We start from the raw sequence: 26,510 nt of genomic DNA on the forward strand, positions 1-26,510 counted from the left end.
TGTGTGTGAGAGGAGGGGTGGGGGGTTAGTAATGCTGTCTGTGTTTGCATGCCTTGTGTCAGCATTGTGGGGGAGAGATGTCTGCAAATGGCAGGTGTGGCTTTGAGAGCCCTATTGTGATCCTTTAATTCACCACCACTGTCATTAAACAAACTGAGTATAGCAGCAGGCTTGAAAATATCAGAAGATGAGAGAATATCTAATGGTGGTGTCTTACTTGCAGATCATATTTTACAAAAACTTTCTCGGCCTGCTATTCTAATATATGGATCAGCAAAAAAACATGCTTAAAATACTGGAGATTCTTGTGTGCAAAACAGTGAGTGAGTCTATCACTAGGTTGCACCAACTAAGATTTACTTAATATTAGTTCTAATCAGAGTTTAGAAAAACAAGGTTTAAAATGAGTAAATCCAGATTTTCAAATTAAGCAGAGCTCTTTTGCACAATGAAAGACTAATCTGAGTTTAGTTAATCAAAGATTATTGAAATTAAATTGAGTTTCATCAGTTTGGTGATGCTTGTTTACCCAAATTAAATTAAATGAAGGAATCAAAATAAATTTAACAAAAGTTAACAAAACATTATTCTGTTTGCTAGCTATCTAAAAAGTTAAGACAATGTTACATTGTTGACTAGCTAGCTAAAATGTTAACATAACATTGTTTGCTAGATATCTAAAAAGTTAACAAAAAATATGTTGTTTGTTAGCTACAGTAGCTAAAACATTAACAACACGTTAAACTGTTTGCTAACTTTCTAAACAGGTAACAAAAAATTACATTGTTTGGTTGCTAGCTAAAAAGTTAACATTGATTGGTAGCTATCTAAAAGTTGACAAACCATTACACTGCTTGCTAGCTATCTGAAAAGTTAATAATGTGTTGCATTGCTTGATAGCTAGCTAAAAACTTAACATTGTTTGCCAGCTAGTTAAAAGGAATTTACTACAGAATTATATTTAATCTGTTCTTAGAGGGAAAGCTAAACCAAGGTTTAAAGAGAGATTCAATTTAATCTTTCTTTATTGTAAGATAAATTAACAGTTTGATGCACCATAATTCAAAATTAAGCCACGATTTAATCTGGTTTAAAAAGAAATTGTTGTTGATGTAATCCAGCCTATGCAATGAGCTTTGTTATCATTTAAAAACATTTCAAGTGAAAGATCATGATTTTTGTCTTTAACGTCACCTGTGGAGATATTTCTAGTAACTATATTATTCATATGGGAAATGCTACCTGTGTCACAAGACCCATATCTACGAGAGTAATAGCATGTTGTTTGAGGAGGAAGGAGGGGGAGTTGAGAACTTTCCGCTCTTACACAGAGGAAGAAATTTTCTTCTGAGTGTGGTTTAACAGACAGGAAGCAGCAGAAACCCACTGCTCAGTGATGCTGTTCCTGTGAGCACAAGATTCACAGGTCAGTTTGTGGGTGTTTTTTCTACCCGGTTTTAAAATATGTCACTGATATTTCTGGTTGTCGTTATGTCTTGTGTATGCCCTAAACAAGAAAGTCCAGACAGTATGCTGCTCCAAGATAAAACACATATAGAGAACAGAGAACGGCCTGTACCGTCTCTGCAGGAAACATGCCGCTCACATATTTGAATGAAAATTGACCAAAAAAGAAATGGAATCCAGTCTCTGGAGATGTTTCTGAACTTTTGTCACAGGGGACATTACTTAAGTTTCATCAGTGCCCTCAAAACCATATGATCCTATTAAAGCTGGTGTCTATTCCTTCCCCCCAAAAGTGTGTTAGTTGGCACAAACAAGTGTTGTCACAGGAAGGCATGGGTCCTTCGGCCTGGAGCCTGAGTGGAAAAGTACAAGGTTTGCAGGAGATGAGATTAAATTCCATTCTCCTTCTGAAAGCCTGTGCTCGAGGTGACGTTTTCCTCTCAGTCTTCATTTGGCCTTGGCACGGCAGACCCAAATGCCTCCTTCTTTAAGACAGATACAGTGAATGCTGGCTCAGACAAAGTGCCCAGCGCGGTGTCTATGTTTCTGATGCCTTGTGTTCTGCAGCTGCGTGTTATTAGCCAGTGTCTGTGTCTGCCTCTGTGCCCGTTTCTGCCATTTTATCACCACATGCATGGCGTGGCCCAAGGATTGCAGTGAAAGCACTCCTTTATGCAGCTCAATAAAGTGGAGTTGGAGTTTGAAACATGGTGAGACATGCTGTATTGTGCAAGGCTGGGAGGTGGTAAAATGCACAGAAAGTACTGTACACAAAACAGTTCTTATGGTGCTGACATAGAGCTGTAGCAGTGGTGAAAACCACTTCTGTCTGTTGATGCAACTCCTTAATTATTGTCTTCTTACTCAAACACTTTTCAAGCACAGCATGTCCTTCTCTGCTAGTATAACTCAATCAAGACTTTGCTTTTTTGATATCTTGAAATGTGGAATAGGTGAAGGTTAACATAGTGTATGGTATCATTATTTCCTCCATTCTTGAGAATTGGGACAAATCATGTCCTACCTTACTTTTTTAATTTACATAATGCTTTGGTTTGCTTTAATTTCTTTAACTCTAAACTTGCTCGCATTTTAAAAGCATGTTAGAAGCCTTCAAAATCTAAAACTAACAATACCTACTGACAACAAAGGTATAAAAATGTGCTATTATAATAATCTTTGTTTTAAGATATATTTTCATGAAAAAGTTGCCCCTTTAAAGTTGTGTCCCAGATTTCCATCAGTTCTGTCTAATTTTTACAAAAACTTGATGTGATCAGGAATAAAAAGGTTTAGCTTTACCGTAAGGACCCGTCTCACTTCCTTGTTTAAAAAACGGCAGGAATACTGCTCAAGGTAAGCTTTTTATTTTTTGACAAATTCATTAAACAATAATGCTCTCAGATGTGTCTCAACCATAATATGTCAATATGCCCTTCTAAATCAAAGCTTAATAAAAAATAATCATTTAAAAATGTGTATTTTGATTATCACTAAGAGAAATCTCTGCAACTTCAAAAAATAAAATAGATACTTGCAAAGACTATGCTGTAAAATGAAAGACATCAACTCTATTAGATTTATATTTCATAAAAAATGTAATCATTGAGAGGCTGGCCTGTTATAATCAAAATATGTTTTTAAATAAGTGACATACTTTCTCTCACTGAAATGAGCCATTTACTTTGCCATAATTGTTATGTTTCACTTGGCACTAAAAGGGCTATTGTTATATGCTGGTGCGTAGTTTAACGGAATCTGTACTAAAACATGCCCAAAAGGGAATGGTTGTCCAGAAATGATGACCAGGATACTCTGATGCCCATATGGGCTATCACAGGCCTCCAGGAATGAGCTCGAGCCTCATATCACTGAGTCATTTCCTTTACAGGAACCCAGAGGATCCTGCAAAAACAGCATGTCTGTGCTGACAACCATTCAATAATATGGCAGTGGTAAGCCCACGCATTTTCTGACATCTTGCACAAAGGTGTTTATCTGCATAGCTGAACTGGGGAAAATAAACCTTTATAAGAGTCATTTAAAGGAATAGTTCAGATTTTTTTAGGTGGGTTGTATGAGGTACTTATAAACCACACCCCCAATGTGGAGAGGCGTAGGACTGTTTCAAGTGTACACTATATTTAGAATATTTTCACTGTGTTATCTTGGATTCAGACAACCTTTAACAACAGCAGAATGCTGTTATATAAGGTAAATGTCGCTCTCTCAAAAGCAACCAGACTCCATTGTCAAAATCAGTAACTTTACTAAGACTGACAGATTGAGGCAGCAGTTGACCAACAACTCTTGTGTTCTGCAAGGTAAAATTACTGTTATTGCCAAAGGAGTTTGGTAGCTTCTATATTTGCCTTCTATAAGGATGGTCTCCTGTTTGAAAAGTTTGTCTGGTGGCAAAGAAAAGTGGTGAAAATATTCTAAATATAGCGTACTCTTTAATTAATATTGAATATTTTTTAGGTGGACCTTTTTTGTGGCTAAATATGAATTACTGTAGACCCTGTCCAAATCTGTACATTGCATCATTTTCGTGCTGGAATTTCTCTCTGCTTCTCCAAACTAGGGGAGCAACTTCTGCCATCTACTGTAGGTAATACACTGACTATCAATAAGTACCTCATACAACCCCTCTTCAGATAATCCAAAACATCCTCTAATGTTAAGATTTCTTTCTGTTAGCTGAAATGTGTGTCTCTCAGCACTGCATGTTGAAGGGCAAAATCACTGCTTCTGTCAGTTTTGAAACCCTTACAGGTGTTTAGTAAGTGCAAAGAGGACTCCTGATTTATGTCTGTTTCACTTATCACTACTCATTTCTGCACCATCTGTACCTGTGTGGGAAAAAGATTTCAAATACCAGGAATACCACCCAGTCTCTGACACAAGCACGAGCTGTCCTCAAGTCCTGTGACCGCCGTATCGTAACCACCCTGGTACACTACTGGGCAGTCATGTCACCTGGAGAAATCTACATATTTGTAACCTGAGCTGAAAATGGCTGATAAGTAAAGTTTGCCCTGGTCCTTTTTCTTGCATCTCACAATGTTTGCACTCACCACATGCAGGGTGAGTCATTGCATAGTCATTCAATTGGCTTAAATTACCTCCTTTCATGGTCAACAATGAGCTCAGCTGAAGAGACTAAAGCGGGGGAAGTAGGGCCTTCTGGGAATGCTCCATTTGTTCATGAATCCTGACTCTAATTGGTTGTTATTGCGACTGGCAGTCACCATGCTGTGGGGTGGAGTAGGCCAGTGTTTGCTTCATACTCTTCGTCAGCCTGCTGCCCACCAGGCAGCCATATATAACAGATAGTTGTAATCGATGGTGAGGAGAGGAGAGGAGAGGAGAGGAGAGGAGAGGAGAGGAGAGGAGAGGAGAGGAGAGGAGAGAGGAGAGGAGATTGATAGACATCACCATTGGCACACACAAGGGCCATGATGGAGACTATCAGACTATCAGCTGTCCATATTAGTGATTATCTTCAGGGCTGCTACTGATGATTATTTTTATTATTAATAAATTAGTCCATCAACAGAAGATTAATCAACAGCAGTTTTGATAGTCAAATACTCATCAAAGTCGTGATTTGGCAAAAAATGGTTCCACCCTCCAAAATGTGAGAATTTTATGAGTTTTCTTTGTCTTTTATGATAGTACACAGCTGGTCAGACAAAATAAGCCGTTTTAATTAGACCTGCAAGGATTAGTCCAGAAATTGATTACTCAGTCAGAAGAAAGTTAACTATTGCTATTTTGATAATAATATATAATGATAATCATGTCAGTGATTTTCCAAGCAAAAATGACAAACATTTGCTGTTTCTAGCTTCTTAAATGTGTCGAATATGACAGTAAAGGAAGAGTCTTTGGAACGCTGGAAAAAAAAAAGAGGTGACCTCAAGATGTCAGTTTGGCTTCTGGGAAATTGTGATGAGCATTTCTGATGATTTGTTGGAATTTTATAGATGAAATGATGAATCATGATTCAGCAGATTAACTGATAATGAAAATAACCATTAGTTACCCTAGTTTGAATACATCAACTTGAGGAAATAGTGTTGGACATTTTTCACCATTTTATGACATTTATTGAGAAAATTAAACAACAGTGAAAATAATGGTTAGTTTCTGTACTGAAGTTAACAGAATGCCAGCCATTAAAAACAAAATTCGTATCACAAGTTTGCAGACTCCAAGGACTTTACTACCAACTGCAGGTTTTTCTTAGAAGGTTAAAAAAATTGAATTCAGTTATTGTATGGGACAGAAAAGAAACTTTAAAGCTGCTACAAAGAATGTTTAACTACTTATGAAAATTTCTGTTTATTCCTCATGTCTCTATATGACTTACATAAGTTAACAAGAGCATCCGCAGGAGGATCGACTATTTCTATATTGTTAGTCTCAGTGCCTGCCTGGATTCTCTGAAATCAGATGAACCGAGTCTTGCACCCAAGTGGCCAAAAATCAGTTATTACTGCCTTAAAGCAATGTATTGGTTATTAAAGTTACCAGAATTTTATGCTTTGATATAATATTAGTTTAAAAAATGATACTCAATACATCTTTTGATATCAGGGCAAAAATATGTAGAAGTCCTAGACACACAAAATAGGATAATTCTTATGTAATCAATAACTTGCAGTGCTACAGAAAAACTTACTGAACAGTGTCTGTTTTGCTGCTGCAAGCCAAATTTCAGGAAGGACAGTAAAAACTAAACCGAACTGAGGTCCTGAATGAGCACTTTTATAGCTTTGTTACTCTCCACGCTTTAATAAACAAATATTGAATAGTTTTAAAGGTGATATTGAGAAAATATTGACCTATTGATACTTTTGACAACCTTATTGGTTATTATGCTACTTGTCAATTCTTTTTTAATTACTGCCTATCCATTAATTAACTTATAGTTTTAGCACAAGTTATTTAAAATTCCTTCTCTATGTTTTGCCTTCTATAAGTTTTTAACAGCAGAAAGCAGTAGGGATTAAAAGGAAGAAGAGAGGAGAGATGACATGCAGCACATGTGTTCAGTTGGATTCAAACCTACGACATCACAGTTACACATTTTGTGCCATACAGCTCTCACATGCCCCGCCTGTTAACCACACTGAAAATGCTCAAGTCTGTCAAAAGAAGGCCCCACCCAGTGCGAGTCACAGGCAGTCTATTTGCTCTGTGGTCTATTATGCATTGACTAACATCGCAGTAAAATCCCTCCCTTCGCTGTTCTCCTCCTCTTCTCCTCCTCATGATGACGTAGTAAGTGCAGCTACAACCCTGCCCCTGTGCCGGGACAAGGCAGCTGTTGTCATGTGCTCAGGGATAATGTGCAGGCTGCGTCTGACTAATGGCTGGCTTTCTTGTATCCCTGTCTGCCGTTAGCACCATGCCAACTGGGCCAACCAAATCAATGATGCCCTGACAGGAGGGATATAGAAAATACACACACTCCAACTCTGACATAGTCTGATGCATTGTTGTATGAATAGAGCAGACAGCACACATACACAGACACATAAAGTCAACTAGAGACATGAATACGAAACACTGTGTACTTCTATCTTGATTTCAGCTGATCTTGCCGATCTCCCGCTCTCTGTTTCCTGTCATCTGATTATGAAGATGCTGATGGTTTGTTCATCATTTACAATCAGTCCTGCCCACAGGCTGCTAAGCTGAAACACACACACAGACAGCTCTGTAAATATAATGCAAACTGTGAGAACTACAAAAGAGGAATCGAGATGCCTGTGCCAAAACCAAGTTTCAAACTAAACTTCACTGCAGTTAAGGCTGCACAGTTAATCGCAATACTATGGAAATAGCAACAACAAAATTGCAGAACCCTCCATTTTTTTGACAAAGGTAAATGTGTGACATAACAGAATTATAATGAATTACTGTAGTGCTGCACAGATGCTGTGGCCTACAAATCTTGTTCTCCAGATGTATTAAAACGTATTTGTTTGGTACAGACTCCAACTATTGTCATAATCCTGACTTTATTAGGTTTTTTTTTATGAAAATGAAAATCATGATGCAAAAATTGTCATTCCCATGAATCATATTGCATATCAGTAATCACAATGTGACTTTTCTACTATATCATGCTGCTCTACTTCACTCACATCAGTGTTCTTCACTTGACAGTATTTATGCCAATGTTTGCTAGCTATTCCAAAATGGACAGCAAAGGGAAAGACACAGAAAGAAACAGAAAGAAACAGTCATCCAAACTGGACAGAAGATGAGAATGTTGTTCTTCTTAATAACACAGAAAGAACAAGCATATAATCCAAAGTAAATTTAAATATAACAAACACACACAAGCAGGGGATGTGGCAAGAATCTTAGATAAAATACTGAAGAAATACAAAATTTACTGAGACAGCAAGAAACAAGCGTTTGGCTAGCTAGCTACAAAGTTGCTAGTGCTAACATGAAATCTATACTCTCAAGTCCCATAAGTAACACATCACTCAAAGTGTCTAGTGGGTTGTCCCTCTCCTGAAAAATGCATTTTGGTATCTCCTCCTCCACTTTGAATGCCATAAATTCACCTGTTACCTTGTGTTCCACAAATTATTCAATTTTTAACAGACTGTTATGTATTTTGCGAGGAAATGGTTGCAAAGGACACTCTAGGAACGTATAAGGGAATACTTAAGTAGCTAAGGGCAAACACATAGTCTGGGTGGCACCAACATAGATTAATTAAATCTAAGATTAGTTCTAATCAGCATTTTATTGATGTAAAACAAATTTAAATACTTTCTTTCTGCTTTCAGTTGCTGAATATTCCTCCACAAAACATTGCATTGTTTGCAAGCTAGCTCAAAAAGGTTATATTGATTGCTAGCTAGCTAAAGGGTTAACAAAACATTGGACTGTTTGCTAGCTAAAAGTTGCTCAGCCTAATAGGCCTGCTCATGATTTTTCAGCAAAGAAATATTTTGCTCAGTCCACCTCAAAAAGGCATCTGTTTTTAAAGTTAAACCTCCTCAAGTGTAAGTTTAAAGTTATGCTGGAGCTGGATCTGGATACTGGATAATGTAAAATAAAGTTTAAACATTAATTTAATCAGGTTTAAAAAATAATAATTGTTGATGCAAGCCAGCCTAAGAGATTAAAGGGTTTTCTCTTGCAACATCCTAAGGAAATTGTTTTATGCAGCTATTTTTTTCCTAAGGCATCCTTAGGAGAAAATATAAGGGAAACCTTAGCCTAAGTGGTGTTATGCTACCGGGCACTAGTGTTTTAGTGTTATGAGTCTGCTCAGATCTGGGCAGGGCAACTTCAGAGTGATCTCACGTGATGCAGACCACTGCACTTCTACCTCAACCCACATGGTGTGTCTTGGTCCAGCTTCACACAGGGCAGATGAGGGCATCTGCTGCAAATGTGTGGGTGTGTGTGGTCCATGTGTGATTGCAAGCAGAGTCATTTAGCAGGCACACACATGCCAACAGTTTTTCTTTTGTTTTTCTGTTTTTATACATGATTCATACATCTTCCCTCGTAAAATATATCCCCTTTTTTCTGCTTGAGTCTGGTAATGGCTTGTCACACTCTCCAAGCACAAAAATATGCCAAGAAGACCCAGGCACTGAAGAGCTCCAGACAGATGGCAGTAGCGTCCAGCTCTGGCAGAGGTGGGCATGGACACTGCCCAGCAAAGAGGGACTGACTAGAGTCCCATTTCCCCTGTCTCTCTTCTGTCTCCCAGAACATTGTTTTCCAGAGCACGGCCACATGTTACTGTTCTGTCTGGATGCTTGGCAGAGAGATGAACTAAATCGCTAAATTTGTTTACCCCTGTGACCCACACACTGCAGGAGTTCTGTCTCTCTCTATCACCTCCGTTGCTGTTAACCCCCCCACCCCCAAAATACAATTGGCCCTGGTATGCAACTTCGTCAGTCACACAGGCATTTCAAAGCAAATAAGCTCCACCCTGCAGCAGTGGAAAAAGCAGGGGTGGTGTGTGTGTTGGGGGGGGCGGGGGGTGTCTACTAAACATTGCCATCTCTTACTCTTTACTGCTGCCAGCTCTTTGGTCTGTGGGAAAGAGGCGGGTGGCGGGGGGGTTGGCCCTGGGGTGTCCATTTATTCTCCAACCCAACATCAGCCCCGCCTGTCCTTCAGACCTGAAACCTGCCCGTGGATATCGGGTTGTTCGGACACACCTCAGCACATAAGCACACAACCACCCGTGTCCCTCCCCCCGCTGCCTGTGATTACAGTAACTCCCTGAGGGTCAGAACTGAGGGGCTTCCAGAGCATCATCAGATGAGTGAGCTCTCGTCTGTGTGTGTGTTTCTGTGTAGAGGGAGGGGTTCGTTCAGACTCTCAGTACCAACTCATGTGATCGTGATATCAGCCCCCTGAGCCTTGTGATCCAGGGTGTTGTGCTGAGGGGGTGTCTTCATTTCAGGGGAGGAGACAGCTATGAAAAGAGAGGCGTCAGTGATCAAATCACACTGACTGTACACTGATATGTTATGTTTTTTTTAGAGTTGCGATTATAATTGTAATAATTGAGTTCAGTTGTTTTTCAAGTAGAAATACTAAAACTTTGTAGGTTCCAGGTTCTCAAATGTGAGAATTCAATGTTTTGCTTACATTATCAGTGTTTGGGAAAGTACTTTGAAAATGTGACTAGTTCCTTCACAATGAAAAGTAGTTACTGCAACTTAACTACACTCAAAAAATTAAGCTTGACTAATTCAACTGTTATCAAACTACATCACAGGAAATGATCACAGTCTGAGTCTGTAATCTCATATTGTTAGATGGAGGTCCAGCTGAACTGACACTGAGCCAGTTGTAGGTGTGTTTGATTCAGGGTCTAGAACAGGCTGATCCTCACTAAGGCAGCCCGAGGATGTGTTTTAAAAATGCTTATCTTCAAGGAATGTTCGATCATAGACATCTTGGTTGCAAGCCACAGGGGATTTGAATCAAATAGCAGGTGACTGTCATTAAATAGTGTGTGTGGCCGATGAGCTGTGGCATTGTGCCATATTGTATGGCAAAAAAAGTCACGAGAGTAGAAGGGTCTGTCAGCATCCTCACAGCATAAAAGACGCACACTTTTTTACATGACCCACCCACTTCAAATTTATTGGACTAACGTATGTATTTGAACCCAAACTATGATCTTGTCCTAAACATACCAAAATATTTTTGTTCTTAAATATAGACTAGTTGTTTGCATACCTGCCTGTAGTTTTACTGACTAAATGTAACTAAGCTGCAACTGTTTCGGGGGTGTGTCTTGCTGTAGGTGTGTCCTGTAGTACTGTGTAGTAGGGATTTTGCCAATCCGATTCTCAGTTTTGTCATCGCTCCAGTAATGGCCAAAATCAATGGATGGGATGCTGGAAAAAAAAAAAGTATAATGTGATACAATCCATTAGCATCAAATATCAATTCACTAAATCTTGGGCTACATCCTGAAGACAGATCAAATTTATTTTAAATTTAAATGTTGAATGGTGCTGATCATTAAAAAAAGTTTTGTGTGTGGAAAAAGTTAGAATAAAAAGAAGCAGCAGTGTTGTATAACTGAGTCATTTTGTGGGCTATGTATTTCTTCCTTCAAGAAGTAGAGTAGAAGAGTTGTTTTACAGTTTTTAGATTGTTTGGTTAAGCAGATTGCATACATACTAATGTATTATTAACACCTTAGTTGTGTAAGAGAGGGGAATAGATGGTGTCGGATTAGCATTGGTATCAGCAGATACTCAAGGTTGCAGTATTGATGTCAGTCTTGGACATGAAAAAATGGTATAGAGCCAACCCTACTGTTTACCCACAGTTAGACCTACCTGCTTAAGAATGCCAAAAATATGTAGTTTGTAATTAACTACTCCATGACTCAATATAGATAACTATTTAAAAAGTTACTGACATGAAACAGTTAAACTACCACCCAAGTACTGCAAATTGTGGTTGAACCAGTAATTGAACTATGTATAGTTAACTACACCCCAACACCATACTTTATAGTAAATTTTGGGGGCAAAAATAGCTCTTTTGGGAGTAAAGGTCACAGACCCCTGTCCTAGGGGAGGGCAAGAGAAGTTGGTTGCAATCTGCATGCTCACCACTAGATGCCACTAGATCCTACACACTGGTCCTTTGAGGTGGTATTTTGAGTAAAAAAGCAATTGTAAAAGATCAAAGCTTTCTTTTTAAAAAAGTATTTTATTTGTAGCTTTTACATAGGAAAGAGACAGACCACTAAGGTGGTCAACAGACAGAGGAACACCCGCCCCCACACACATATGAGGGAGTGAAACAAAAAGAGAAGGCATAAAAGAAAAATAAACAAACAAAAACAATTGGTGTACTCTACTACACAGGTTTTGTGATATAATCAAGAAAGGGTTGCCATATCTGTATAAACCTTCTTGCTTTCCCTGACATTTCATATTGAAGTTTCTCCATGTAGAAAGCACTGGAGAACTCTATGAGCCAGGTTTTAAAGCAGAGAGATATCTCTTTATTCCAGACCTTCAAAATTATTTTCTTTTCAATCACCATACCATACTGCATTGACAAAGTTTTCCTGTGGCCTAGCGTTTCCAACTGCTTTGACCAGACTAGAATAGCCATTTCTGGATTAGGATGGAGATCAAGTCCATAGACATCTGAATAGCAACGGAAGAAACCCGACCAGAACTTGTGGAGTCTTTCACAGAACCAAAACATATCAGCCAGGATCCTGTCAGAGTTTGCACCTGATGCAAAGTGGTGATGAGGATGGAAAGAACAAATGCATTTTAACACATGAATAATGGAGCCTATGTATGACCTTATACTGAATCAACTGATGTCTTGAGTTAATCGAACAAGAGTGTATGCTGTGGAGACATTTAGCCCATGCATCCTCTGAAATTTGTATTCCAATTTCACTCTCCCAGGACTCCCTCACATGCTTTGTAGATGGCAAAAATAGCTTTCTAATGCTTCCAGGAATGCATTTATATTATCATCAAGCCTGAAACCTGTTGCAAACTTTTTTGGCAAGCACAGGACACTTTTTTGCTTGGTTTCGACTCATTCTGTGAGTTTATTAGAAGGTTTGTCAGGCAGGAAGGCACTGATCTGATTTCTCTGCTGGCTTTTTAAGCTTTGAACATCAAAACTAGATCTGACCAAGATACGAATAAGCCGTCTGAAACTGTGTAGTGCTCTGCACTCTCTCTGCCCCCCTCATCTCTTTTGTCTCAGTGAAATTTAACTGATCTAATATGCCTCCTGACCTTTACCCCCATCTCTTTCCCTTCTCCTCCAGGTGTAGGTGCTCCAGGTGCAGCGGGACCTAGCCTCTGTGTCAGAGAGGGACAAGGCTGCTCCCACCTGGGCCACAGCACTCCTCTGAAACTCGGCTCGTGGTCTCTCTCTTCTCGGAGCGCTATAACCACCCGGATTAGAGAGAAGACATTTTGTGAGGTGAAGCTGCAGAGAAGGATAATTTAGGCTGCTCGCTGCCCTCTGAACTCCACCGCCATGACGACTGCAGTGCAACCCAGTGAGCTGGTGTTTGAATTTGCCAGCAATGGGATGGATGAAATCAATCAGGTAAGTATCACACTAGAGAAAACATATTTTGAATACAATTGTTTGGCTTGTAGACTACATTTTTTATTTGATCAAAAGACCTTTGGAGCAGTGTTTGACGATCCATCTTTTTCAAGAAGATGATGTTGATAAATGTAAACCTTTTCATAGCAGGGCAAACCAAACTTGTGTAAACAGCACGGTCACTTAGCTGTGGCTCAGAGCCTGTGATCTTTAACTCCTGGAACATGTTAGCGAAGGACGGAGCAGAGGATGGAGGTTGGGAAGAGGAATGTGGGCTGCTGGGAGGGAGCACAGAAATGGAAAGAGTGAACAACCTGCAGCAAGGTTAGGGTGCGTGGGAGGGAGAGGGTGGGGCTTTATGGCACAGAGGTTACTGTGTGTGCATGCTATGTGAACCTGTGCCTATGTGTCTTTTCATTGCCTGGTCAGGTGTGCAGTTATCTCATCCCCACACCCGCGTCTGAATCCTGTGGAGCAGGCTTGATTGTAAGTGTGGCTGTATGTGTGTTTATGTGTACTGGTATCTGTATGTGTGTATCTAGAGTGACAAGTCGTCACTGGATCCCTGAATAGCACCAGTTCAGGCCTAACCTGATGGACCAGTTACCAGGCTGCTTGCTTGGAAGAGATTGGATAATACCTCTCAAAGGTCTCACATTGTTCCAGTGCTACAGTTTTGTTCCTTGCTGCACCCACTCAGCCTGTTATGCAAGCAGTATGCCCCTATTTACCAACCGAGTCCTGGAAATACCCCCGAAAAAGAGCAAAACAACTGCAGTAGCCATTTTGTTTCTACCAGCTGTTATAAAGATTTTGTTTTGGCCACTTGTTGGAGCTGAGTGAAAGCATAGAAAGCGTAAAGCATATTCTGTAATGATTAGCCATGCAGTATCGGTTTTTAAGTCAATAAGTAGCTCCCTAAAGTGTATCATGTAATGCAGGGTGATACTGAGCTTTGTGATTTTCAGCACAATCAAGCTCCGATCCAATAGTGAATAGATATTTTTTTAAAAAGTTCTTTTATTTTCATGGGTGGGTAGTAACGTGTTACAAGTACAACGCACAAAACAAAAAGTAGTTTATTTAGAGAATGAGTGCCTTTCATTTTCCTTTCTTTTTAAACTGAACTTCTATTTAGGGTTGCATTTTGCTTAACCAATAATTGAAAATACTACCAATTGATTAAATATTCCTAATTGATAGTATACTCCCTTTTTCTCATTTAAGCTTAAGTCTCCGTATGGCTAAATGGCTATGCCAGACAAAACAATGCCAAATGATGCACAATTACTGCCAATTCATTGCCATTGATTAATTATCAATATATACATTTTTAATTGATTACTGATTAAAATTAACATCCCTACTTCTACTCTTTACTCATGTATATTTTTGAACTGGTAATCACCTTTTTATTTAATTAAATTTGTCATTAAAATCAAGAGGTGGCAACACACGTTCTTTACTCAAGTAGAAATATGGATACTTGTGTAAAAAAGAACAGATTAAACTTCATTTTTCAAGTAAAAGTGAAAAAGTACACACTCTTGTCTGTTTCGTCTTGCTATGTCTGTCATGTGTGATATTCCCTGATGGACACACCAAGGAATCGTCTTTTCTATGTGTTGTTGTTCCATCTATTTAGACTAAAATAAAAAAATAATCAAGCATTCTCCCCAAATTAAAACTAAAGTAAGAAGTCTGTTTGAAAATGGATATGTAAAGTGTTCAGACAGTTGGACTCCATTGTGGCTGAGCAGGTAAAGCAGAAGAGAGCAGGGTGTGGGGGGGAACAGCTTGCACAGATGCTGCTGCTTTCAAAGGCAGAATGGGGAACTCAGAAATGCAAATCTGCCTGATTTTTATCACTCCTGTTTCCCTACTAGAAACACTATTCACGTCAACAAAGAGGAAGAAGCAGTTGAAACCTTTATGGTGTTTAGTATTATTTGTGACATGTCGGACCCCACCTTCTCACAATGATACACCTTTGAATCTCTTCTCCATAGTTATTATTGTACACACTGCAACGTGCTTTTCAAATCACCACTTGGTTTACATGACAAAGCAAGACCAGTTTGAAGGTGTTCCCAGCGAAAACAGAATTCAGTCAACATCTAAACAACAGCAGAGAGGACAGCTTCAGATGTCTCATGCTCTGTCAGCAAACTGTGTGTGTGGGGGGTGGGATTGCTGCTGTTTTAGTCAAAATGCCTTTGTCTACACACGCATGCTCGACTCTCACTCAAGGACTGCAAACATCATTTAAGCCCAGACGAGGAGATGCAGTAGGCAGCCTCACTGTCTAGCCATCCGATAATATGTCTACTGAAGACTCCGATTAATGGGAAACATTCAGTGTGTGTCAGTGAGACACTGATAGCGCCTGTAGTCAAAGCAAAAGTCAGGGTTTTTATTAGCCCCATGAGGCCTTGAGGCTTTGCTGCTGAGATGACATAAGGGATTTGTTGTTGATCTTCAAAATTACAATAGACAGCTCATGGAGCCATCTTGCTCTAGACTCACAGACACCAACATTATATCCAGTGTATGAAATTACTAATAAACAATCCATGAATATTTACTGATGGTCCTGCTCTAACCATTTAATACCATGTCCAAATAATGAGCTGGTCTGTTAGTTTCCTGGTTAAAGTGTAGCTGAAATGGGAGTGTATCCATGGACTCCATTGCCCCCTCTTCCCACCCCCACGGCTCAAAGCCCAGACACCTGGTATGCCCCAGAGGTCCTAACCAACAATGGACACTTGTGCAAAGAGACAGATAAGCCTTTATTCATGTTGCTCATACTGCACCTTTTCTTTATCCTGTTCCTCCTTTAATCAGGTCATGACTGTAAGAATGTGCTCTTAATTGATCCACACTGTTTTTTACAACAAAGAATTTTTAACTGTGGAGCAGTTTTATATTTACATGTTAATTTAATATGAATTTAATACTGATGCCTCTATATGACATACATGAAGAAACGAGACCAGTGAAAATATGGGCTTTTTCTGTATAGTTGTTCTTAATACCTGCTACTGAGTTGGATACTCATTGAAATCAGATGAAACAAGCCTGTGTTTACATTTTTGCACATAAAGTTACAGTGAGTAGTACATTAGCCAGTTAAAATGAAGAAAGAGGAGGTTTTTATTTAGATAATTTTATTTTTGACTTTGGCATTAAAAATACCATGTAATACACACATGCACATTCAAAGAGGAATGCAGAGGTGGCAAAAAATACACACATTCTTCACCCAAGTACAGATACTTGTGTAAAAAAGATACAAGCAGACATACTGATTCATTATCTTTACTCAATTAACAGTGAAAAAATGAAGGCTCTGAAATGTGCTCAAAGTATGAAAGTTAGAAGTAATAATGAATCATTTTTCTATGTGTTATTGTCCCATCCATTCAAGTTGCAATTGGTCTCCTCTTTATTTGGATCCCCATTAGCTTGCACAAAGTGTTCACCAGTCTTCTGGGATTCCACACAAAAACAACAATAAAATGACAACAATTTTGAATTCACAGTATCGATAAGAATAAAATGCTAGTTAAGTTTGTTTCTAATTTTGGTAGGGAGCATAGTCCATGCTGAAGAACCTCTATAAAGAAAAGTTCATACATAACAAAAGACTCCATTTTAATTTAGCCACCACAGTTAGGCAAGATAATCTAATTGATTATGCATCTCACACACATTGGCCCAGAAAGAACAACATATAACTAATCTGGCGGCTCTGTTATGTGCAGTTTTTTTTAAGGTGTTTTTGAGCAGTACTTGACCTGATTACTGGGGAGTACTCCAGGTGTGACAAAACAAGAGACCAAAGTACATAATTTAATTACACAAGGTGGAACATATGCAGAACATTTTCTTGAAATGGCAATGCCCTTTCCCATCATGTTGATGTTGGGAATTAAAATAATCAATAATTCACGTCAGATGCATTAAAACTAAATAATACTAATATAATATGCCTATTCAAAAAAAGGTAAGGAGTAGAAATGACAGATATTTGTGTTAAAATCTAGGGCATAAAAGCAAAAAGTTGTCAGAAAAATGTTTGCTCAAGCAAAATACAGATACCCAAAAACTCTACTTAGTTACAGTAACAAAGTATTTGTACTTTATTACTTCCCACCTCTGGAGACAAGAGGACACAACATCTTTTTTATTAACTGCTTTTCTGTTGAGTGCTTTTAATGTGGGCGTCCAGTCTACAGTGCAAATGGTCTAGTTGTTACAACTTGGTATTTGTAAGGCAGCATTGTGAATTGTACTCTTATTATGGGCAGCGTAGTATTAAGAACGTGTTTGTCTGGTTTGCATATGCCCAATTTCATTAATCTTTTCACTCCAGAAAAGGTGGAACTTTTCTTATTCTTGGTGGGTGGAAGGAGCTGTGCTCATAAGATGAACATTCTGTCAAAATGTCTTTTCTCTGTTTCAGTGTGGTTTGGACATTTAATACATTCAGATGCCATACCTAAAACAACCAAAGTAGCTGCATTAGCTGCTTGGCACAACAGACATGTTAAAAGAAATGCTCTGTGTATTTTTGAAGTGTAGTCTGCTGCCATCTGCTGGTGGTCAGTTGTCTCTGAGTTGTTTTGCATCAAAGCACCTGAGGTGACCTCATTTAAAACAAAAGCCAAGATAATGGCACTAAAATGTTCAGTATTATCAGACCTGCCTCTCATGTTGTTGTTTTTTTAACATGCTTTAAAATAAACTAATTGACAGCTGTCACTAGAAGGGATGATAGTCAGTGTATTACATACAGCTGGTGGCAGTCAGCGTGCTCCCAGTTGGTGGAAACAAAGAGGAGTACCAGCATGGAGGGTCAGCAACAAAACTGATTTTAGCAACTTTAAAAAAATGGTCCACCTAAAAAAAAAAAATTCTATTTAAGTGTACACTAAATTTAAAGTATCTTTAATAGCCTTATGTGATGGGAAACAGCCATTATACAAACCAAATATTTCTCTCTCCCCACCAACCAGATTCAGTGGGTTGTTTTACCTCTCAGAACACGGCAGTTGCTGGTCTACTGCTGCCTCAGTCTGTTAGTTTGTTTGTGTTATTGTATGACTTTGGTGTTTCCCCAAACTTAGGGCGTAACAGCCGCCATCTATTGTATCTAATACACTGACTGCTGATAAGTACTCATACAACCCTACATCAGATAAGCTGAACTATCTTAATTTAAGGGCCACTCGAACCAGAAAAACATCAAAATAAGAGTTTTTGAGGACCGTATGACTAGTTTATCCAAAGGACTGAATTAGTCCCCATGTCCCCCCGATTGACACGAACCCAGCGCCCAACGAGCACTCTTGACACAGTCTGTGTTTGAGGAGCTCTCAGATATGTTAGGCTCCTCAATGGTTTGGCCAAACTCCAGTAATTCCCTCCATCCCCTTGCTGCTTCCTGCATCAGGCCTGAAATGAGACAGCAGGGTTAGAATTCCCACAGCACACTCAGGACATGATGAAGGGGGTGCTTGCCTGCAATTCATGATTGATCCATTAACATTCATTTGGTCTTATATAATCTCTGAGCATAAGATTAACTCCTCAGAAGAAGTAGGCCAAATCAAACAGCTGGTTCCTGTCTTCTTCAGTGGGTCCCTGAGGACCACTGCAACACCACAGAAATGAGCTCTCCTCCATGCTGTGTGCCTCCACATTAGCTGAAAATGAGACTGAATCTACAGTATTTTACAAGGCAATAAAAATAAGAGACCAAATCCAGTTATAACATTAATCTGATGTCATCTGGGGTTTTTATATTGCATTTATGAAGTGTAGTGGAGGAATTAATGGGGTTTTTATTGCATATATACACACACACACACGTATGTGCAAAGACCGTGAGTCGCCAGCCTCCCAGTGATAACTCCTGTGCTACAACATCTCATACGTGTCTCTGTATGTGTGTGTGTCCTCTCTCTGTTCAGCTGGACGACCCGTCAGTATTCCCGGCCGTGATTGTTGAGCAGGTGCCCGCAGCCGATCTGCTGCAGGTCTATTCAGGCCTGGAGTCGGACGAGGTGACCAACGGCATCATGGTGGACACCACTCTCCATGTCGTGGAGGAGCCTTCCATTTTGGTGGGAGGGGTGGACCTCTCAGGTAAAAGATATTTTACTGTACTGTCATTTAAAGGGAACTGCGCTCAGTTAGGTGCACATACAAAACACTAATGTATAAGTACAAATCACTACTGTTAACACTCAAAGCAGGAAATTTACTATCTGTAGATTTTATCTCTGCTCGGATTTACAATTAAAAGTAAAGGCATAAGTCAGATTATTTGAAGTGAGGTTCTGTGGCATACTTTTCCATAGTGGGTGTATTACCTACATTAGATGATGTCTGGCAGCAAAATTTATTATAGCCACCTAAAAAAATAAATATCAGTTTAAGTGTGTACTATATTTAGAATACTATTAAGAATTTGCTGGCAGACAGCCTTTTTCTGATGGGAAGCTGCCCTTTTATAAACAACAAATTGCTCTCTTCAAACCTACCAGACTTCATGAGTGAAATCAGTCATTTTATTTCGCAGAGTACAGGAGTTGCTGATCTATCACTGCCTTGGACGTTAGTCTGTTTGTGTTTTTATGTGACTTCAGTGTTTTAAAAAGTTAGTTCTGATTCATCACAGTAACTCAAACAAACTAACAGACACACATAGAGGACAGTGTTTCATATAATAAATAAAGGAAGAATGAAGTATTTGTTTTGAAATTGAGCTATTCTTTGAAAGGCATTCTTGTTTTCCTTGAAATTAGTACCAATTGTTGTTTTTTCTAAGAAAGTTCTTGAAAATTACTAGAAAATTATTTGGTAGTCATGGAATTGTAAAATAAAATGTAATCATCATCTATTGACAAAATTTCATAACCTGCACTTTACCTGCTCAAGAACCCTATTCAGCCCTATTTCCTGTTTGTCCCTTAATCATTTGTGTACTTAGTAATATAAATTGCTTGTGCAAACATAAAAGCAGACATATAAAGGAGCTTGGTAGTCATGCAAGGCATTCAGCTGTAGCCAGCCCAAACATGCAAGTAACCAAGTACTGTTATATGCAAAGTAGTTACCCACAAGGATTTTATATTGATGGGTTTCTGTGATGTCTGTTTGACAGAAACAACAGTCTCAGGCGCAGAGGACAGCATGGAGACGAATGAAGCTGCAGCAGCTCTCCTGAACATGGAGTCTCCAAACAACATTTTGGACGAGAAGCGTATGAGTAAGTTATTTGTACACTCTACAGTTTCAAAAATGGTGACAAGCATTTCAACTTTGATCTAACCTTGTTCAAGTTTTGAGCATGAGTCTCATTCTTTATGGTCTGTTCATGGTTTATCTGTGTTTCTGTGTCTCTTGTTTATGTATAGTTCACACCTACGGCACTCTGCTGGAGTCAGACTTGACATATGCTCCTCTGAGGCCTGACCAGATGGATAATAGTGCCCTTGACATGTCGCTAGATGAGGACACTTCATCCATGGATGAGATACCCCAAAAGTGTCCCTTAAAACCACAGAAAAAAAACAAAGGTAACGCTGTTGTCCTCCTAGTCAGACCACAGGAATTATCTCTTATGCTAAAATTTCAGTGTGTAGATAATTGGATGGATTCAATGTGACCTCTCACCTTATAATGCACTACCCCTCAATTTGAATCATAGTGCGGAAGCCACGGGCGGTGCGTCCCTGCTCCCCTATCACCACCCCTAACCTGCCACTCAGGAAGAAGAGCAAAGAGGGCAAAGGTAAGCCTCACTAACTAGTGCGCTCCTCTGTAATGAGCCAATAAAAATCAAGGTCTCTCCTCCTCTTGTGTACGCTCTGTTTCCTCCTGTGGAGTGTGCAAACAGCAGTCCTCCACCCCTGCAGTCCGGCGGGGTTGAATCTGGGCGAGTTAATGGATGAGGGGATCTCAGAGTGCCGTGTTTCACAGGGAAACAGAAGTGATTGCAGGCTGGAGGGCACATTGATGCTCTACCGATAGAAAGCAGACAAGTGCTGCGCGATGTGAGCCCTCATTGCACCATACAGTGTGACACGATGAGGAGGGGGCTGGGGACGGCAGGTTCAGCTGCACACATATACATCACCCTGTCATGGTGTCTGGGATTTAAGTGACTACTGGGAGCGTTGCTGTTTTTAACCACTTCTGGCCAAAGCATCTCACAAATGAGAGTAATCTACTCCCAGGCTTAATATAATTAATTCCCTTCTAAAGGCACACATGCACACACACACAACTGACACAACAGTGGTGATAAGAAACGAGTAGCTTCTCCTGTAGCTGCCGTATAACATTTAAAGTAAAACCCTAAATTCAGGGCATTGTGGAAAAGAAGATAATTTGATTGTAGCAGCTTTAAGGTCAGCATAAGTGTGGATAAAAGAAAAGAGAGTATTTATGTAATAGTATTTCCAGACTATTGCCCCAATAATATAAAATTCAGAATTTCTAAAAATTAGCCTCAGCCTCACACTGTAATGTTTTAAAATACCCTGCAATGCTTTTGTATTTTTTGTTATTGACCAGTTTTGCAAAGTAATGTCAGATGACCTAAATTATGTTTTGACTATTCTTAATTACAAAAGTTCTGATCAGTCAAGATTAGTCATGATTTTAAATATTAATAACAGACAGAAACAAGTCTAATTCTTCTTTACAGTAATTCACAACTTGTTTACGTCGTGGAAGCAATCTGGTTAAAAATGCAATAATTAAGATCAGTTTATATACAGACGGTGTTTGTGTAAAAAAAACAAACAAACTAAAAACTGAGGTGCTGGTGATAGAGGTCATTGTACTATGTATATCATTGTCTAGCCTACAATTATTTGTGTTAATATGAAATTAGAAAAGTCTGGGTTTAAATACTTATGGCCTATAGAATAATGAATAAACAGGAAATAATGAGGCTTTCCCGTGGCGACACATATAGCAACACATCAGTGGGTTAAACAGAGATTATGTGCAGTTGACGGTGGCTGACTGGTAATTGAATAAATTCGTGTGACTAATAAACTGCTGTAGTTGGGAGAAGCCATCTCAAGATAAAGTTATATGTTGTAATATTTTCAGGATTTCACTTATCCAGACTCAAATTTCCAGACTTATTAAGACTTATTTTTCAGACCATGTTTAACATCCCATTTGGAATCCTTCACCAACCAGGTTCTATATTTGGGATTGCCAAGCCAGCCCTCGGAAAACTTGTATTTATCCATTGTGCTGTTGCATCCTTCACAGAAAGTTGGACAATGTTCCACTGTCAAGAAACTCTTCCCTTAACATATTGAATAAATAACATCATACTGTTCCCCCATATTAGTCTCTTTTATGTATAAGAACCAAAATAGTTGAAAACAGTTAAATAATTTAATTTCCACGGCAGCTGTGTAGTCTTGTTTATTCAGTGTCAGTTGAAATGAAACTCATTATTAATTGATTAGCTCGGAGACCTACAGAGCAGAAATGACCAGCCAATTATTTCTTTTCTACTTCCAAATAATTATTGTGTTGGCTAAGTTCCCTGTTTTAATAAATTTGTTTGATTTTATATTTTTTACTTTCCATTAATAAAAAACAGTTGCAACTTCTAGTTTATATTTTAGATAACTTTATTTACACTGATTGGTAGTGAAAATCATACTCTCAAAACTTCAAAATACCCTGGTATACCCTAATACCTTGATACTGCCCAAGTTTAGTTCAGATGATGGAATAGTGGCATTGGAGAGCCCAAATTTGGACTTTGACAACCAAAACCTTTCTCCCGGGGCGTTGCTACATAGCTACATTTTCCCCACTGGATGGCCACTCTGTATTTTTGTGGAAAGCCTTGACTATCTTTTCTGCACAAGGAAACCAAACCTTTATGGCTGTATTCAGCATCGCTTCCACAGACACAGTGAATAAGCAAGACTGATGATGCTGTGAAAAATTCAATTATTTAACTTTTTTCAACTCTTTTGGTTTGGTTTAGTTATTTATAAAAGTGACTAAAATATGGAGAGAACAATCTAATGTTACTTATTCAATATCATAGGGAAAATAAGTAGGGTATAGGTAGCACAAGCTAGTTTACTTCCTCCTTGGGAAGAGATGTTTGACAATGGAACATTGTCACAACTTTCTGTGAAGTTAGCAACAACCACAATGGGTAAATGCAAGTTTTCCGAGAGCTGGCTTGACACTCCCAAATATGAAACCTGGTTGGTGAAGGATTCCAAGTTGAATGTGGTCTGGAATTTTGAGCCTGGAAAAGTATGGAATTTTGAAATGAAATATGTGCAAGAACCCTGTAAATCGCTAAATGAATTATAGATAGATGTCTAAAGCACAGCTCCAAGGCCCCAACATGAATGTCTGATGTGCTGGAATGTTAAAAACATGACTCAATTTATTTCCCTCAATTTGCAGGCAACACGATCTACCTTTGGGAATTCCTCCTGGCTTTACTGCAGGATAAAAACACCTGTCCCAAATACATCAAGTGGACACAGCGGGAGAAAGGCATCTTTAAGCTGGTCGACTCAAAGGCTGTTTCAAAGCTGTGGGGCAAACACAAGAACAAGCCTGACATGAACTATGAGACCATGGGAAGAGCTCTCAGGTAGGAGGGAACATACCAATGAGCTCCATTTTCCACAGCTTCATTAGCTCCCGTTTAGCTCTGAAGCCTGCAGACATGATTCTGCAGATATGTTCATGATAACTGGAGGGATTTTACGAAGCTGTTAAATTTGAAGGATGTCTATAATGTGATAAATAGTTCCTCTTTCTCCTCTAGGTACTACTATCAGAGAGGCATCCTGGCTAAAGTGGAGGGCCAGCGGCTGGTCTATCAGTTCAAGGAGATGCCAGCTGATCTGGTGGTAATCGACGATGAAGATGCAGGCTCTGATGCCAACTATGGGAATCAGAAAACTACCAACGGGCGCTCTATGGTCCGTGGAGGGTCCAAAGGGCACGGGAGGGCTCACAGTCAACACCACACCTCAGTGAAACAGATGAAGAAGGAGCCTAATGATGAGTGTCTGTACCATGAAGTCAACGGCGGACAAACCGAGCAGCTTCTTCAGTCTGTCCACATGTTGCAGGCCAGCCAGGCATCAATTGTACAAGACCCAGCACAAGCTATGAGGTAAATTACACTCTTTTACCAGAGTTTCCCACAGTATGAATTATCCAGAGGTCTTTGGAGAGGGACTGTCAGTTAAATGAAGAATGATTTCATTTCATTTTTATTTTAATATAGCTCAGCGGGTGCTAGAAAATTCATCTCTGATCAGAGGTTTAATGATGTTTCAAACTAGAGCTAGACTGATGAATCAGCCAGGGTGCATTAGAGTATTGAGGATATATCGATATCTCATTGGATAAGTGACATGAAATTGCAGCACAGAAAGATCAACAAAGTGTTTGAGATAATTATGAAACAACGTCCTAAAATGTTCACAATTCACATGTGGAGTTCACAGTTGTAAAATGTCCTGCTCAGAACGCATCCTCACTGTAAGAAAAAAAAAAAAAAAAAAAAAGGGGGTGAAACAACTCAAAACTGCAATAGATTTTTGAGTTTTGAGCCTAACTCAAATTCTTAAGTTTTGAAATAAACTAAAAAAGGTTTGCAGACCTGTAATCTTTAGTTGAAATCCTCTTTAGATAAACTTTAATGTTTGAGTTTTAGAAACTCAGGGAAAAAATGTATTCAAAAAATTGTTCCCAGTGAGCTGAGAACCTGATTTGTCAGTATTTGGGTGCTTTAAAATTAAATGTTTTTAAGTAAAAATATTAAAATATTTATCATTATTTTCTTTAACTTCAGTAATTGTGCTCAATAATTTTTTAAATACAAATACAAACAAATACATTTTTGGCAGGTTTCTAAAACTCTGCAATTCAATTTTTTTAAAAAAAAAGAAAAGTAAATTATCTCAACAAAAGATTTGTAATTGAGAAAACTTGTATCATATCTACAGTAAGTTGCCTTAAAATTTAGAGTCTTCTCAGCTTTTTCATTTTGACTGTGTTGGTCCAAATTCTTTAAAAAAAAAATTGAAAGGACAGATTAACAGTTTGGGAAAGTATGGCCTTCTCTTTCTTCCCCCGATGAGAAGATTGATATCACTCGTGTATCTGAATGCTAAATACGAAGTGAAAGCCAGCAGCCAAGTTAACTTAGCTTGGCATAAAGACAGGAAACAAGGGAAAACAACTAGCCTGACAACTTCACAGTGATGAAAAGACTCCAAACCACAACATGTCGTTTTTTCACACTACAGGGTTCATACAAAGTCTTGAATGTTTGGAAAATGTTTGATTTTAACCGTTACGTTGTCAAGGTTAGGAATATTCTTGAATTTGAATTTACGCCTTGAAAAACGCTTGATTTTCAACATAATTTGGGGTTTCATTCATCTATACAATCACTTTATGTAGAACAAAAATATTATAAATATTATTTATAAAAATATTTTAAATGAAACCATCACATCATTGTCATTCATAGCTAGCTAGATAAGTTCTCTGTTAAAATTAGCAAAAATGAAATGTCCAGTGTGTGACATTTACAAAGATTTATTGGCAGAAACGGAATATAATATTCAAAAGTATGTTTTCATTGGTGTATAATAGGAAAAAATAGGAATCTTTGTTGTTTTGTTGCTTTAGAATTGGACATTTATTTCTACAGAGGATGTGAATTCTTTTCCACAGAGTCTGCCTTTACAAACCTTTCATCTTGCACTACCACGTTTCTACAGTAACCCAGAATGGAACAACTACACACTGGCTCTAGATACAACCTGTCGTGTTTTTCACTTGTTTCACAGCCACAGTAGGTTCTCCTACGCGCTTGTAAGTGGAGAGTGAAAAGATGCCACTGAATCCCCACATCGGTTCTTTAAATAATCATGATGAAACCATACAATGAAAGTTAATATGAACAGCTGGTAAAATAAACAGTGTGACAGTATACATTAATGGTGGTGGGAATAAAGGAATTTTAGTAGGCCTGACAATTAACTGTTTGATGTGATGTAATTTGATGATAAAGACTTTAAGAGCTGGAAATTTTTGGTTCAGGTTAACTCTTAAAAAGTCGCATGGTTCCTGGTAATGTAACTTGTTAATCAGTGAGCTTTAGAGGCAGGTTTTATTACCTTTGAACAGACAGACTTGCAGATTCCATCTGTTAAGACACCCAGCTGTCAGCTGTAGTCTTACATATATTGAACTGGGCAAAAACGAGACTGATAACACTCTTCTCATTTAACTCTCAGCAACAAAGCAAATTAAGCATAATTCCTAAAGTCTTTTCAGATGAGTTTTTGAGGCATGAAGATAATTTATTCACACACTTA

At 38.7% G+C, this 26,510-nt stretch overlaps 1 protein-coding gene across 4 annotated transcripts in view; it reads left to right on the top strand.

Moving 5' to 3' along the window:
- Window positions 1-26,510, top strand: part of elf1 (E74-like ETS transcription factor 1) — a 64,154-nt gene that overhangs the window by 33,378 nt on the left and 4,266 nt on the right. For 2 of the 4 annotated variants that reach the window (XM_084719539.1, XM_084719538.1), the window contains exons 2-9: window positions 12,800-13,086; window positions 13,519-13,575; window positions 19,068-19,242; window positions 20,264-20,368; window positions 20,517-20,678; window positions 20,810-20,893; window positions 23,566-23,758; window positions 23,936-24,289. In XM_084719539.1, the coding sequence (XP_084575665.1) occupies window positions 13,015-13,086; window positions 13,519-13,575; window positions 19,068-19,242; window positions 20,264-20,368; window positions 20,517-20,678; window positions 20,810-20,893; window positions 23,566-23,758; window positions 23,936-24,289 (1,202 nt within the window). In that variant the 5' untranslated portion in view covers window positions 12,800-13,014. Of the gene's footprint in view, window positions 1-12,799; window positions 13,087-13,236; window positions 13,414-13,518; window positions 13,576-19,067; window positions 19,243-20,263; window positions 20,369-20,516; window positions 20,679-20,809; window positions 20,894-23,565; window positions 23,759-23,935; window positions 24,290-26,510 lie in introns of all 4 variants that reach the window. The other 2 variants (XM_084719541.1, XM_084719540.1) reach the window with 2 other exon arrangements.

This window comes from Lutjanus erythropterus, chromosome 5 (assembly GCF_056507025.1).
Source record: "Lutjanus erythropterus isolate fLutEry1 chromosome 5, fLutEry1.hap2, whole genome shotgun sequence".
Lineage (NCBI taxonomy): Eukaryota > Metazoa > Chordata > Actinopteri > Lutjaniformes > Lutjanidae > Lutjanus > Lutjanus erythropterus.